This window comes from Alosa sapidissima, chromosome 1 (assembly GCF_018492685.1).
Source record: "Alosa sapidissima isolate fAloSap1 chromosome 1, fAloSap1.pri, whole genome shotgun sequence".
Lineage (NCBI taxonomy): Eukaryota > Metazoa > Chordata > Actinopteri > Clupeiformes > Clupeidae > Alosa > Alosa sapidissima.
In genome coordinates, this window is record NC_055957.1 from 17,183,586 (window position 1) to 17,199,765 (window position 16,180).

At 42.1% G+C, this 16,180-nt stretch overlaps 1 protein-coding gene across 1 annotated transcript; it reads right to left on the reverse strand.

The window, feature by feature from the left end:
• Window positions 1–762: 762 nt before the first annotated feature.
• Window positions 763–14,231, reverse strand: LOC121724318 (zinc finger protein 585A-like). Its single transcript, XM_042110785.1, has 6 exons — window positions 14,211–14,231; window positions 11,768–11,951; window positions 7,330–7,537; window positions 6,734–6,970; window positions 3,075–3,197; window positions 763–2,846 (listed from the first exon to the last, which is right to left on the reverse strand). The coding sequence occupies exons 2-6, from the start codon at window positions 11,773–11,775 to the stop codon at window positions 1,269–1,271; spliced, it is 2,154 nt and encodes a 717-aa protein (XP_041966719.1). The 5' UTR covers window positions 11,776–11,951; window positions 14,211–14,231; the 3' UTR covers window positions 763–1,268.
• Window positions 14,232–16,180: the final 1,949 nt, after the last annotated feature.

Genomic DNA, 16,180 nt, shown 5'->3' on the forward strand with positions numbered 1-16,180 from the left:
CCATAGACTGTAAAAAATAGATTCTTTCACACAAACTCGCGTCACATACGTACGTCACCGCCCATCTGGAGGTGCAAACATTAGGATTTTTGGTTCCTTACTATATGCCATAGATATATATACTGACAGTATATATATATATATATATATATATATATATATATATGACTATATGCAGCGTTTGTTTGCACCTGCAAAAGCATGGCATACCTGGTTACCTCCCAAAACGCCCTTAAACGCCCACAAATACCCGTATGTTTGTGTGAAAGAATTAATTCAAAACAAACAAAAAACAAGCAAAAAAGGAACACATATTCTTTTCATTATACCAGCATTATAAAGATAATTAAATACAGCTTTAACTCTCTCCCTTGTCATGCCCTTTTCTTCGAGTATATCATGTATTGAGTTATCTCCTTCCATTTCCTACCAGATAATTTTATCATTATATTTCTCATATGCAAAAGGTACATGTTCTACATCTTCTTTGTCTTGCAATTCTATGCATAAAGCTATTACCCTTTCCTACTATTTGTAAAGTACAGTTCAATCCTGTACGCCCTAATCTAAGTCTGGTATTAGGGCACTTCTTCCTTCTGTTTAAACTCCGTGAAGTAACCCTTTTTCTTGTCACATTACACATAGACATGCACAATAGGGCTATTAACATCACAATATTGCAAAAGGGAAACAATAAATTGTCCAAATGCAACTTAATTTGTAAACCATTTCATTTAAAAAAAGAAACTCTGCCAGCCCAGATAAAGAATTCATAGCAAATGTCATTTATATACAAATTGTAAGTTACCGTATCTTTCAGGAACAGACAATGAGGACAGCCAATTGGAGCAGTCAAACAGAGAGCTTAACAGTTGACATTAGAAAATGTATTCATACATTTATACATGTATATGTATGTATTTTTTACAAAAAAATATTGTAATACAAAACTAGTATTTTCATTTCAGTGGCCTTTGACGTAGCCATACTTTCTGAACACTGTGCTGCAATTCTCAGTCTAAATCATCCTATGATGGACAAGGGAACTGCACAGTCTTCTGGCATTGCATACAAACAGAACGTGGATTGCCAACTTTTACAGAAGTTCAGCTACACAGTAGATCTCTTGGCAAAACTCCAGAAAGCGCCACCCTTTCATTTCTCCCTGGAACGTCTTGAACAGGTGTATTACTCAGAACAAATATGCCAGCCTTTCCTAAAACTTTTGTATGGTCCTAAATACCTCATTAGTATTGAAAATCAAAATCTCAACTGTTTTTTTTTTTCCTTCTCATTCTCTCTTTTCTTCCTTTTCCGCTGTTCCTTTTATCAGCTCCGGGTCCGTGGTGGCGCTGGATGTGGTTCTTGAGGCTGACGTTGTGGTTGAAGCACTGCCCACAGTCCTGGCACTTGAAGGGTCTCTCGCCTGTGTGGAGACGCATGTGGGACTTGAGATGGCCTGGTTGGTTGAAGGAGCGGTCGCACAGCTTACAGCTGTAGGGCTTTTGCCCTGTGTGAATGGCCATGTGTCTGATGAGCACACCAGCAGAGCGGAAGCCCTTACTACAGACCTCACAGATGTGCTTCCCATTGGGCCAATGGCTCTTCCTGTGGGCACACCAACTGGGGCGGTCTGAAAAGCGCAGGGAGCAGTCAGGGCAGTGGTACTTCAGCACCTCAGCTTCATGGCTCTCCTCATGCTCCTCTTTGTCTTCAGGTGACTTAAAAGCCTCGAGGCAATAGCGACAGGTGAGGCTGTACTTCTCATTGTGGATTCGATCGCTGTGTGTTCGGAGTCCAACCTCAGTGGCAAACCTTTTGCCACAGCTGGGACAGACGATAGGCTTAGCTTTGTGTTCGCAGACGTGACTGGGTCCACCATCAACCATGTTGACCATGTTGATGAACTTACCACAGTCCGTGCAGAGTTCGCGAAACTGGGTTATGCCGTGCCACTGCATAGCATGGATTTTGAAGTCGTTGAGACTCTTGAAAAGAACAGCCAGGTTGTCAATGTGTAGTGACCAAGAGTGCTCTTTATCAGGGTTTCTACTAGAGGCTTCTCCCTGGTGGCCATTTTGGGTGATCTCAGTGTGGCTTCCACAAGTTTGTCCATGGATGTCAATGTACAAAGTCCCCACAGTGCCATTCCCACAGTCTGTAATGCTGGAGGCTTCTTGGCTGCCATTACTAGTGGTTAGCTCTTCCTTATTTGCACTGACACCATCTTGATTGCCATCACTCGCAATACATTGTTTTGAACCGCAGGTGTTCTTGTGTCTGCCAACATCAGAGACAGTCTGGGTGTTACAGATGCTGGGTTCCTGGTTCGTGCAGGTTTCTTGGTTGTTGTTGGTGGTGGTTACCTCTGCTACTTCTCCATCTTTTTCCATCTGCCTTTTGGTGCCACACCTGAGGCATCCGTAGAGTCGGCTGTGGCGCTGTCTGAAGCAGTCATGCTTAAACCCAGAGCTGCACACAGAACACCATGCCAGTGGTAGGAGGACCTCTGTCTCAGAGTCCGGATTGGGATGGGACCTGGAGTCACTTTCAGGTGCCGAGAGTTGCTTCCATCCCTCAGAGACCGGATGCCAATCATCATCATCATCCTCCTCCTCATGATCACCACCACCACCATACTCTTCGTCATCACTGTCCTGCATCTCTAACTCGTCTTCTCCTTGTTCGTCCTCTTCTTCTTCTCCATCGCCGTCTTCTCCTTCAGTTTGCACATTCGCTTCATCGCTTTCCATCTCCATTTTCACAACCGTTTCCTCCCCATCTTCCTCTCGGCCATTTAACCTGTTGACCGTGGCCTCAGGTGTGTGGATAACTGAATCATTCACCTGTAGAAAACAAGACCACCTTTAGAGTGAGCCTTAGGAAAACAGCATTACCAAAAACCTGAGTGAATTAGTTATATCAGTTTTAGATAAAGTCCATCTGGATAATATGGATTTTCCTTTTCCACATATGTTCTTGCTTATCCGTTTAATCACAAATTGTGCCATTTTTCCCTTTTCATTTAAAAAGTCAAGCTATCAATACTGCCAGCACTGAGACATCGGACGTGCCTCCACTGAAGTGTTGTTAGGGGCCAGTTCAGCCTCAGCAGCCGGGCTCCTGGCGTCATATTCCTCCTTCTGGATAAATGTTGAGAATTCTAACTGCCCATGCGAGAAGGCCAGTGTTTCCTCCTGGACAAGACATATAGACAGCTGCATTACTTTGTCTTGCTAAAAACATTTAAGAAAGAAAGAAAGAAAGAAAGAAAGAAAGAAAGAAAGAAAGAAAGAAGTGTTTTCCACAGAATTTAATTATATTTGAAGATTTGCAGAATTAACTTGAATGCAACAGTTTTTAACAAATTAGCGCAGTGTGGTTATAATGCTAACCACATTTAAGTGCAATTTAGTACAACCTGGAAAAATCATTGTGTGGTGGTCAGTGTTAATATTGTGGTGGGCCGCCACAAATAAGTCAATGTATGGGAAACACTGAAGAATGCCTTACACTCTACTCCCTACCCACTGCACAGGGTGTAAAACACACAGAAAACTTCATTGCTAAAACAGTTTAATTCGGAATGCATTGCTAGTCTTAGGTTCATAAAGATGTTTGGATTCACGAGACGTGTCCTTTCAAAACAGTGCAGTGTAGTTAGCTTGTTATCTTGCTAACTTGCCAACGTCAAATATCTTACACATTTCAGACTTGTTTTGGGATTACAATAAAGGCTATTTTAGAATGTACAGTGTCTACTACTCGCTAACTTTAACAAAATCCAAGCATTAAAAAGCCAAACAAATGATGTTTATCTGCATGTATGGCCGACCTGGATCATCTAGCCTACTGAAGTCCGGCGTCATCGAATTTCCAGGGAAGGTGCTGCTGCGTTAAGATGGAAATGTGCTGGTGTACATTACAGGGGCACAGACCAGAGCCAAAAAAGGTGAGCCGCCTAGTTGCCGTCATCTATTAGCTTTGTTGCAATTCGCCCGTTTTACAGCGGCAGGCAGTCGTGGCCTACTGGCTAGGGCTTCGGGCTTGTAACCGGAGGGTTGCCGGTTCAATCCCCCACCAGTAGGAACGGCTAAAGTGCCCTTGAGCAAGGCACCTGACCCCTCACTGCTCCCCGAGCACCGCTGTAGCAAGGCAGCTCCCTGCTTCGGGTTAGTGTGTGCTTCACCTCACTGTGTGTTCACCAATTCACAAATGGGATAAATGCAGAGACCAAATTCCTTGTATACGCAAGTATACTTGGCCGAGAAACCTGATTTACATTTACATTTTCAAGGTGAGATATCCATATCAAGGAGGTGACGATGGGATTTTGATGTTCCCTGTATATTTGTTTTACATACTGAATTGTAATTCAACTATGTCAAGGTAAATTCTGCTTTGCATTCTATCACCCCTTTAAAATTCATTGTTTCTCCATTTCAACATATTATATAACATATGAAAAAAAGCTTTGCAATTTAGTTTCAGCAACATATTGACATCACCATCTTTAACATGAATTGGATCAATCGTTTTTGAGAAAAGTGCATAAAAATGGATAATTTACATAATGCACAAAATCCCAATTGCCTCACTTCCTGTTGGGCATGGCTGATAGACATACGAGTGTTGTTCATCTTGGGGAAATACACACATCTACAAATTTGGTGTGTCTAGTTGAAAGTATATGGCAACCACAGGATCAGTCACCGTGACAAAAACAGCTGGTCACTATGGAAGAGCAATCGAGTGCAGATCAGTTGTGATCACAGCATGGGAGCCTCCGTCTGTCAGCGCATGACTAGAACGGAGTGCGCAGCACTGTACATCCCAAAGAGCATAGCATTCCCTCAGTGAGCCGCTTCCGGAACCTCCTTACAAACTAATGGATGGCTCCCATGCTGTGACCACAATTGATCTGCACTAGATTGCTCTTCCTTAGTAACCAGTTGTTTAGCAGTGTTTCCCCTACAGTGTATTTAACAGCGGCGCAGCGCCGCCGCTGGATTTTCAGCGCCGCTGCAACATAATATCACGAGATTCACTTAACACACTGTAAAAGCACAACGGCCAACGTCATCTCGAAATTGTTTTCTGAAAGTCTTGAGTAAGTTAAGTGCATCAAATCCGCACTTAGCCTCTCATTATTCAGGACATATATGCGGCATGATGTGTCAGGTGATTACAAGCCCAAAGACAAGTCTGCAGCCCATATGGCTAGCCTACGTTCTGAACACGGTTACATTGTTTAGCTATCCGACTGATGGGGTCTTGCTCCGCCACAGTGTAGCCTATGATGTCATCGTTCACTTGTAGGTTACACAATAAATAGCCTACTTATAGGCCTGGTGACAATAAAAAATGATATTAGTTATATTTCATCACGAAGCTGTTTGTATGCCGTGAATTCGCTTGTAGCCTATGCCATATGTTAAGCTTGAGCAATTCCTCTGATCCAAAGCCTGCTTTGACACATTGACACTAATGTGAAACATGCATCCTCCTCTCCTAGCCTACATCAAATAAAAGAAACCAATTCATGATTACCGAAATGAATTTAACATGGGGGGGAAAAAGTTTGTTGCGATTTAGCCTACTGTTGTGATGCGGTTCTTTCTGCTGATTGGATTTACGTCCGGTGTCGTCAACTCTGAGAACTCTTGCTCCGGCTGACAATTTTATCCAGAGAGCTGATTTCCCAAAGATGAGCCTCCATCAACATTCAACGACAAATTATTAAAACGTAAGTAATGCAATAGAGTACACCAATGTGCTACAAGGTGTATGGTCTTAACGTTAATTGTAGCCTAGACTTGTAACGTTAGCGTAGGGCTACATGTAATGTTTGCATGGGAAAGCTAGGCGAACACAGTCTAGGCCTGTTTAAACTTTCTGATAGTGAAAGGAAATATGAGCATATGTTGGCATATACGTATAGCCTAAATTCTGTCCACTTAGCTATAATAGGCTATCACAAACAGACCTTTTCTACGTTTGCGGCATTAGACATAGGAGCCTACATTCTCTTATCAGAAAGACGTGTTCTCATAACTTCAGCGTTCTCTTGACGGTGAGACGAACGGTCGCACTTCAATCAAGTAGCCTAGGTCCTTTTCGAGTTAATTGTGAGTGAGTTGTATGGTAACTGTGGGAGTGATGTAGAAGAAAAGTGAGTATTTACTTTTTTATACGTGGGTTTGTTGTTTTGGGACTGAGAAATAGACTACAAGGAGAGCATCTGGCTACGTGCATGCGTGTCAGCATTAATGGCCCCCCAACAATTCAATTCAATTACCAAAGAGCCTTAGAGATGTTCTTTGAAAAGCCCAGAAAAATTAAGTGCTCGCAGATTGGGTGTGGCCTTTGCCATTAAGACAAATTTAAATAAATTGTAAATAATCTTTTTCTGGGTTGTGCCATTTCATTTTTCTTCTATCATTTTTAACCAATAATGTAAAAGAAAGCTGAAAATGTCCACAAAAGAAACACGAAGGTATGATATAAAAAAAATAAATTAAAAAAAAATGCGCAACAACCCCCCCCCCCCCCCCCCCCAAGTAATAGCACCGCTGCTGGAAAAATTTCTAGGGGAAACACTGGTTTAGTCTTGGTAGACTGAAATTGAACCGCGCAGTTTACACATTGAAGACCAAAAATAAATAAATGCATTAAAACAAAATTGGTACAAGACTCAATAATATCTTCCCTACAGATGAGAGGATGTGGGTACCTTTTCTGTCTTTATGTGGCTCGAGTCCTTTGAACTGTTTACATGATGGAGACCTCGGATTTCCTCGTCTTCTTCATTGTCCTTCCGCAATTGGCTCAATGCGTCCTGAACTTGGACTTCATCCTCTCCCACAGATTCTGTTTCCCCAAATGGGTTTAATGGGCTGCGATCTACCACTTCTTCGTCAGTTCCGGTGTCCGAGTCCCCAAAAGACAACAGCACTGTCTCCTCAGCAACCTTTGTTAAACACCAACACAGTTGTTTAAATTCATATGGATTTCAACAAGTCTCTTAATAAACCTTAATTTCCCCTAACTTACACAGAACATGTTTGTCTGGGACTATTTCTAATTCTGCTCCTGCTGATTTCTCAGGCATAATTTGACTGAAAATATAAAACACTGAGGTAATTTCTTAACAAGGTAGAAACAAGTTATAAAGCACTTGGCCCCTACCTCCTGGTTATAATCTTGGTTATAAAGCGCCTGGACCCTACCTCCTGGTAATAAAGACACCTGGACCCTACCTCCTGGTAATAAAGCACCTGGCCCCTACCTCCTGGTTATAATCTGGGTAATAAAGCACCTGGACCCTACCTCCTGGTTGCTTGTTGGGTTGATCTGTTCAGGTGGATGGCTTCTCCACTTTCTACTGGCTTGACACTGCTGGCACTTCTGCGTCACGTTGAGGAACCTTCCCTCACGTCTCTTACGGATGCTGCACGTGCTGCAGCATTCAAAGCACCTCTGGAACAGCTGCAGCAGGCATTCCAACTGCACGACGACCTCGCCTGCACCAACATGGCTGCAAGAGGAAAGGAAACAGAGCAGTCAGACTAATGGCTTGATAAAATGGATGGAAATGTATGTCAGATACCCCCCCCCCCCAGTCACTTTGCCTCACAAATTGAAGGGCTGCAAAAGTTTTAACTACAGGAAGATGCATTAAAAGCAGTGTTTCCCATACATTGACTTATTTGTGGCGGCCCACCACAATATCAACATTGACCGGTCCACCACACAATGATTTTCTGTTGTACTATTTAAATGGGATGAAATCCTTTCATTGTATAGCTATGTGCACCTTTGTGCAGTCTCTCAAAGAACTGGCATGCATGTTTTAATAAAACATTAGCAATGTTGTTAGCATCATAACCACGCTGTACAGATTTATTCAAAACTGTTACAGTCAAGCAGAGGGATAAAACTAAATAAGGTGAGCCGCCTAGTTGCCGTCATCTATTAGCTTTGTTGCAATTCGCCCGTTTTACAGCGGCAGGCAGTCGTGGCCTACTGGCTAGGGCTTCGGGCTTGTAACCGGAGGGTTGCCGGTTCAATCCCCCACCAGTAGGAACGGCTAAAGTGCCCTTGAGCAAGGCACCTGACCCCTCACTGCTCCCCGAGCGCCGCTGTAGCAAGGCAGCTCACTGCTCCGGGTTAGTGTGTGCTTCACCTCACTGTGTGTTCACTAATTCACAAATGGGATAAATGCAGAGACCAAATTCCTTGTATACGCAAGTATACTTGGCCAAGAAACCTGACTTACATTTACATTTTCAAGGTGAGATATAGATAATAAAAACCCTCCGGTTACAAGCCCGAAGCCCTAGCCAGTAGGCCACGACTGCCTGCCGCTGTAAAACGGGCGAATTGCAACAAAGCTAATAGAGGACGGCAACTAGGCGGCTCACCTCATTTGGTTTTATCCCTCTGCTTGAATGTAACAGTTTTGAACAAATCTGTACAGCGTGGTTATGATGCCAACATTGCTAATGTTTTATTAAAACATGCATGCAGGTTCTTTGAGAGACTGCACAAAGGTGCACATAGTTATACAATGAAAGGATTTCATCCAATTTAAATAGTACAACAGAAAATCATTGTGTGGTGGACCAGTCAATGTTGATATTGTGGTGGGCCGCCACAAATATAAGAACCTGCATGCATGTTTTAATAAAACATTAGCAATGTTGTTAGCATCATAACCACGCTGTACAGATTTGTTCAAAACTGTTACATTCAAGCAGAGTGATAAAGCGGAGTAATCAAGGATCTTGGACTCCGACTCGTGTTATGACTATGCTGCGTGTGGACCATGGTTACATTGGAGCATAAGTATTTTGGGGCATGAGCATTAACAATGTTAAACATATGGTTCAGCTTAAGTTGTTCTACTCTTGGATGGACGGGTAGTAGACCTGTACAGTAGTATAAAGTCAACTCGTCCCCATCAATATGAGTATAGGGGGGGCTTTAAACAAGTACCAAATAACATTGTTTTGTAGTACTTGGAATTTGTTTCGGTCAACCCAGAAAACCATGCAGAGCAAGTAAAATCCACATGATATTGAATCAAAGTTAATACCAGAATCAGCTTTATTGACTAGGTTGGTGTAAACAAACAAGGAATTTGACTCTGGTTAATCTTTGCTCTCAAAGTACAACTCACTTAACATATAAGAATAAAAAATAAAGAACATAGAAAAAAATAAAAACAGAACACTAAGAATAGAATGAAGGGCAGTAGAATATGGCTATGGATAAGAATAAATACAGTGTACATTTGCAAACAAATAGACACTAAGGTGGTATAGGGTAATGCAATTGTCCATGGGAGTGTGGCTGAGGAATGACCACTTCCTTGTTGTCCCTGTCAAGGTTGCCAAGCCGTGGACACCTCAGAAGACACAAGCAAGATGCAATATACATTGAAAAGAGGGTGGAATACGGCAATATCAGTATAGACTGATTAAATATAAATATAGTGCAAGGCAGTTCAGTGCAATGATAATGTATTAATAACAATTATTGTAACTAAGATTTAAGTACACATGAGGTAGCAAAAAAGTGTTGATGGACTTTGTGTAAGGCCCCACTCCTGTTTCTTGTTGTTTCTTAGTGTTCCACAGAGCGACTGCTTGGTGGAAGGAGCGGTCTTTGTGTCGGCTGGTTTTGGCAAACAGTACCCTGTATCGTCTACCAGAGGGAAGGAGGTTGAACAGTTTGTGACCAGGATGTGAGGGGTCTGTAGAGATTTTTGCTGCCCTTTTCCTGACCCTGGACCGGTACAGGTCCGGGATGGAGGGAAGGTCAGCTCCAATGATCCTCTCTGCAGCCCTAATTGTCCGTTGCAGTGTGGCCCTGTCCCGTTTCGTGGCTGACCCAAACTAGACAGTGATGGAGGTGCAGATGACTGACTGAATGATGGCCGAGTAGAAAGTGGTCAGCAGCTCCTTAGGCAGATTAAACTTCTTTAGCCGTCTCAGGAAGTATAACCTCTGCTGTGCTGTTCGGTAAAACACAGGGAGGCAGATCTGTAAAAGTCCCGAGTTGGTTTGGTTTAGAAGCAGCAGCTCATCTATCTTGTTTGCTTGTGACCGGACGTTTGCCAGGTCAATGGCTGGAAGCGAGGGGAGTAGTCCCGCATGTTATACAAAAGGGTCCCCTCAACATCACAGACTTGTGTCTTGTGTTAAGTAGGAAGTAGTTAGAGAACTGGTACAATTGTACTATACTAATTGTTAGAGGGGATGCATCCCCTCTATTGAAATCCGAAAACTTCTTATTATTTTTCTTTTTACCTTTTTGTGCGCGCTATTCAGCCCAAACCGCTTAACGTACAAATTTGGTTCAAACACCGTTCCGTAGATCTTCCAAGGCTTTACCGTCCTATCCGTTTTTCATTTTTGAGAAGTTTATACCTTGAGATATTTGTAATTAAAAGTGAATTTTTCCCCCATAGACTTGAATGGGGTCTGTGATGTCATAATAGAGCCAGCTGCGCTCGTAAAGTAGTTCTCAGAGCAGTTCCCAGGCTAATCAGAACACTGGCACAGGTGTCACCTGTGAGGAATTCAACTGTCTCAGCCTCTAAGCATACAATCTAGCTCTACCTGAACTACACATCTTGTTAAAGTGTTTCCTGTGTGTCAAAATAAAAGTCCCAGCCATATCTCATGCATTCAGCATTATATCTCCAGAACGGCTTGACGTACATGCTTCAAATTTGATACGAGTGTTTTTATGGACTCAAAGATGAAGTGAGTTGATGTTGGAGGTTGAAAGTCAAATGTCAAGGTCAAAAACACCTTGAGTGTTATATCTCAAGAATGCCATGTCACACAAGATTCAAATTTGGTTACTCCAAAAGCACCTTTGCAGGTATCACAAGGTCAACAGCCCCACCAACACCCTAACCAGCAGATTGCATCCCCTCGTGTAATTCCTCGGAATTGCATTTCTAGTATTATCTACAATCTAACAGCCATCCAAATACGAATGGTCTACAAAACATTGACAAACACCATATGGCTAATTCAAGGCACAGTCGGTAGGGACCAGAAAATAATTTATCTTTCGCCATTGACGCCATAGTTAGCCAATCGACTATAAAACTTTGAATTTAGACAAATAGGCTGAATTACTTGTCGAGAAGAAAGCAGGCAACTTCGACGTCCCTTTCGAAATCCTTGTTCCTCATGAGCGCTTTCCATCTGGGAAAAGCCACTCCAATGTTCACCCTGGTCTTCTTGCACTTCTTATCTCGTTCTCTTCTCAATACTATTTTTCGCTCATTTGGCCTCTCACTCGACACCTTCTCATGTGGTCGAGAATATGTATGATCCTCCATCTCTCCCCCCCCCCCCCCCCCCAAAAAAAAAAAAAACACGAAAAGCTGCACTCGAGCTTGCAGCACTCACAATAACAATACTAACTAACAATTTGCTATTTTGCTTAGCACGGCTACCAGACAAGCGTGTGAGTGTGTTTCAGTGATAGACGGTAAAAAATAGGTTTCAGTCAGTCACACGTTTCTCTCTCGCCCAGTAGCGAGGATGAGCGAGAACTGATGTCGACCAACAGGAAATGGGTTCAAATTTCACCCGTAATGACCATAGCAGCAACCCAAAGCAATTATAGCGATCTACCGTACTCAAAACAGATGCGTTGACTTGCTTGCTAACGGTGATGGATTGAACACATTTACAAACAATAACAAGAATAAAGAATAAGCAGAAAATGAATATGTACTTACAATTTCATTAGCAGAAACGCTAGGTCAGCATCTGTTTTGCATGCTTTACTTTCCCTTAGCTCTCGCCATTCCTTGTACGCACGACCGATATTTATTCTTGTGCGGTTCCTCGCTCGGTCAGACGCTTTCTTCCTCTCCCTCACCTCCTCCGCCGAGAATCGTCTCTTTGGTCTTCTCGCTGGATCTGCCATGATGAAACATCGAAAGAATGATCAGTCTTCTTCTTCTTCTGTCAGGTTTTATGGCAGTTTACAGGCAAAGTGTATTACTGCCATCTACTGGACTGAGATGCAATCAATTGTCATTTCAAAGAAAATAAACAAAAAAAAACTAAAAAAAAGGAAAACAATACAAAACAACCAACTAAATCCTATTTGATAATTGTGTTTCTTTGATAAATGTTCACAGCACTAGTGATGTTTCCTGATCTAGGCTCACTTAATAAGGTGTCTAAAGAGAAGGCTTGACTGCGTTCACTTCCCTCTTTTCTCTTTGTCTGGAGAATCTTAAGCATTTTAAAAGAACATGATCTATATCCTCTCTCACTCCACAAAGCTCACATTTTCCAGATGGATGTTTATTTAGCCTACAACATGTAAGCTATTATTTAAACCAGTATGGCCTATTCTCATTCTTGTAAACCAAACCTCCTCTTGCCTGTGTAAATGGTTTGTTATTTAAGATATTCGTTTGTATATTAGGCCTATATAAATGTCTACCTTTCTTCTCCTTATCCCATTCAGCCATATTAAGTTAACTTTGTGTTTGATGATTACCTTAACTTCTGATCTGCTAAGTGGAATGTTTAACTGTACTTCCTTGGTTGCCTCTTTTGCCAGCTTGTCTGCTTCCTCATTACCACCAACTCCTTTATGAGCAGGTACCCATAAAAACTGGATTGATATTCCCTGTTGACTGATTGCAAATATGATATTATTCATTTCATTCAATAAATCCTGTCGGCATGATGATTCTCCATTTTGTATAGATGTGAGAGATGACATTGAATCAGAACAAATAACTGCTTTAGGGGGCCTAGCTTCTTCTATCCACTGTAATGTAATAATAATAGCGGTCATTTCAGCTGCAAATATGGACAGAGAATGATCAGTTGGAGGGGGCGTGTGTGATTATGTCGAATTGCCGTAAATCAGGTTGTGTTTCTCCTCGTTCTCGTTTCTCACAAGACGTCCTATTTCAAACTCACTTGGACCAGAGCCCTACCAACGTCGGATATCCGCCTGGCGACGCCAGGAGAGCGGGGAAAGTCTTTTTTTTTTTAACAGAACAGGTTATTATGATGTAGTGGAGGCTAAACGCATCCACATCCACACACAGGCATGCAACACGTACACATGCACAAACATCGGGCAGCCGTGGCCTACTGGTTAGCACTTCGGAGCACCTGTAACCGGAGGGTTGCCGGTTCGAACCTCGACCAGTAGGCCACGGCTGAAGTGCCCTTGAGCAAGGCACCTAACCCCTCACTGCTCCCTGAGCGCCGCTGTTGATGCAGGCAGCTCTCTGCGCCGGGATTAGTGTGTGCTTCACCTCACTGTGTGTACACTGTGTGCTGTGTGTGTTTCACTAATTCACGGATTGGGATAAATGCAGAGACCAAATCTCCCTCACGGGATCAAAAGAGTATATATACTTATACTTATAAACACATCCGCACGCACACATGCACACAAACATGCATGCACAACCCATCCACATGCATGCACACATCCACACACACAAACGCACACACGCAGAAACACACCCACATGCACGCATGTACACACAAACACACACATACACACCCACACACACAAACAAACACACATAAATACACACAAGCACAGACACAGGTACACGCACACACTTATACAAGTACACACACATAAATATACACACACACATGCACATTCACATAGCCCAGGGGTTCCCAAACTTTTCCTTGACAAGGCCCCCCAAATACCACTAGGTTCTGGCCAAGGACCCCTTGATGTGTTACCCATCGACAATACTAAGGCAAATTTAAATATACATTAAGCTAATCCTAATAATTATTTTAGCCACAAGCACTTTGTGATGGAGCATACAGTGTGTAAAATTACATTTGGGGCTTTCTGCTATATGAGAGCTATCACTCTACTATTATTCATTATCATGGAAAATAATGTTCAGATATGCGACAAATTATTATAATGGCATTGTATAACAACCCTCATAGTAATGGGTATATTTATTTGTTGCTTTTATTTTTCTTTCCAACTTGCTGAGGCCCCCCTGGCACCCCCTCGCGGCCCCCACTTTGAAAACCACTGACATTGCCTGCATGTCTACTGTAGGCTTACACATAAACATGCACACACACACACACACACACACACAGGCAGGCAGGCAGGCAGGCACGCACACAAACTGTGAAAATACGGCCCTTGCAGTCCATACTCACACGCAAGATGAATGGCTAGGACTCACTGAGGTGAAGTGATGATGGGGTAGACACAGCAAGCAAATGTGGATTTTGGTGGAGTGTGCAGATTTATTTACAGTGCAAACAAATAGCAAACAAAAAGACTTGACAACAAAAGAAAAGGAACCAATCGGTTTGCATGGCAAAAGTTTCTCTGCGCACAACCTCACAACAAGTTGTTGCATCCAACATGCACTCTCCTAGACTTCTCTCACAAGACTTCTCCTCCCTTTAGACGCTCTCACCTGTGTGGAATACATTCTTGAATTTCCCCTTGGGGATCAATAAAGTATCTATCTATCACAATGAGCCAGCCTTTAAATAGGCCAGGCAATTACCCCAATCAGTGAATTGGGCTAAACCATGCTAGAGGGGTGACGGTCTGTACCAATACTATTAAAATCTTTTCTCGTACAGACACATACACAAGACAGGAATAAAATGATACCCTTCAAACAAATAATCAAAGACTGAGTGCAGGGGGGTATTCCATCAACCTCGCTTATTTCGATAAGTCTTGCTAATTTTAGTGAGAATTCCGTTCCATTAATGAGGTTAACGTGAATCCCAGCTTGGTAACTATGGGAATTTATGCCACAGAACTAACCTGCTCCGTAGCAGGTTAACTTTCAAGCTAAATTAAGCTGTGTTGCAAAAAAAAAAACAGTCGAAAAAAGTCCAAAAAGATGGTTCCGTCAACCTGTGCTTTCGTCACCTGTAGCCTACAACTTCAAAAATAGTTGTAGCTCCACTGCAAAAAAAGTTACCTAATTAAAAAAATTAAGAAAAAAAAAAAAGAAAAAAAACACGCAAGTGAACTTCAGGAACAGCTGCCGTTCGTTCAGGTTTGATGTCAACAAATAGTAGGCTAACGTTGAAGGCGCAATCAGGGATTCCACAGGAGATCATGCTTGTTTGTGTTTATGTTTAAGTTTATTAGCAGACGCAATTTTGTGCAAAAAAACGTAGCCTACATTATGTTAACCAAGGAACCAAATTAAACACGCCAGCGAGGTAGCTCGCCCCTACCTTCAGTAGCCTATTCCCAGATAAATTCCACGTATTGTTTCGTTTTTGTTTGTGTGTGATACAGGCAATACTTTCAAGCCCTAAAATACCTAGGCTGTGAAACTAAGGTCTAGCTAGCCTATTGGTGGGTTTAATTGAATTTGAGTAATAGGATACGCAACCATTTACATCTGGAGATAGTTTGTAATTCCTGTAGATGATACAAGACACTTATCTCCTATAATCCAAGATAGATTTTCTTCGAGTTTTTGAGCATTTATTTTACCAAATGACATATGAAAAACATAATTCATTTCAACCACATATTCTTATGCACCATGCACAACAACGCTACTAAGTTAGCTTAAAACTGTGAGAATCAAGCAAGCAAGCAAGGGAGGAATAAAAAAACATCTTTTGCCTTTTGTCTTAATGCCTTAATTAAAAAAAAAAATAGGACATCAATTATTTTTGAATGTATCATGTATCGTAAATAATTACAGTGGCCTACAGTGTACAGTTGTACAGTGGCTAATTACTAATAATGTAAATGAAAAAGGTGAAAGAAAAACATGAATAATCCTGTTCAAGTACTGCAATAATCATGCTTTGTAAATGCTTGTGTTGATGGTTGTCATAATTTGTAGCCTAACACTCAATCTGTTTTGGGGGGGGGGGTTCCTACTATCAACAGCACCGGTGCAGGAAAAAATTCTAGGTGAAACACTGGTGTGGTTCTAGAAATCTTGCTACTCATTGTGTAATTTACGTTCGGTGGTGGTATAACGTGCAGCGAGACGGCATGCCAAAGCAATTACATTCTTACGTGTTCACAGGTTCGCTTCCCATACAAAGTACATACAAACTACATATCTTATCACCTTGATAATGGCATTTTTAGTTATACTCTTTAATAAAATACATATGTCTACCTACTGTTG

What these genes read in the sequence shown, in the direction of transcription:
- LOC121724318 (XM_042110785.1), bottom strand. An exon ending in GCCACATAAAGACAGAAAAG is followed by an intron (nt 3,198 to 6,733) that starts GTACCCACATCC and finishes TGTCTTGTCCAG; the next exon opens with GAGGAAACACTGGCCTTCTC. An exon ending in CTAACAACACTTCAGTGGAG is followed by an intron (nt 2,847 to 3,074) that starts GCACGTCCGATG and finishes TGTTTTCTACAG; the next exon opens with GTGAATGATTCAGTTATCCA.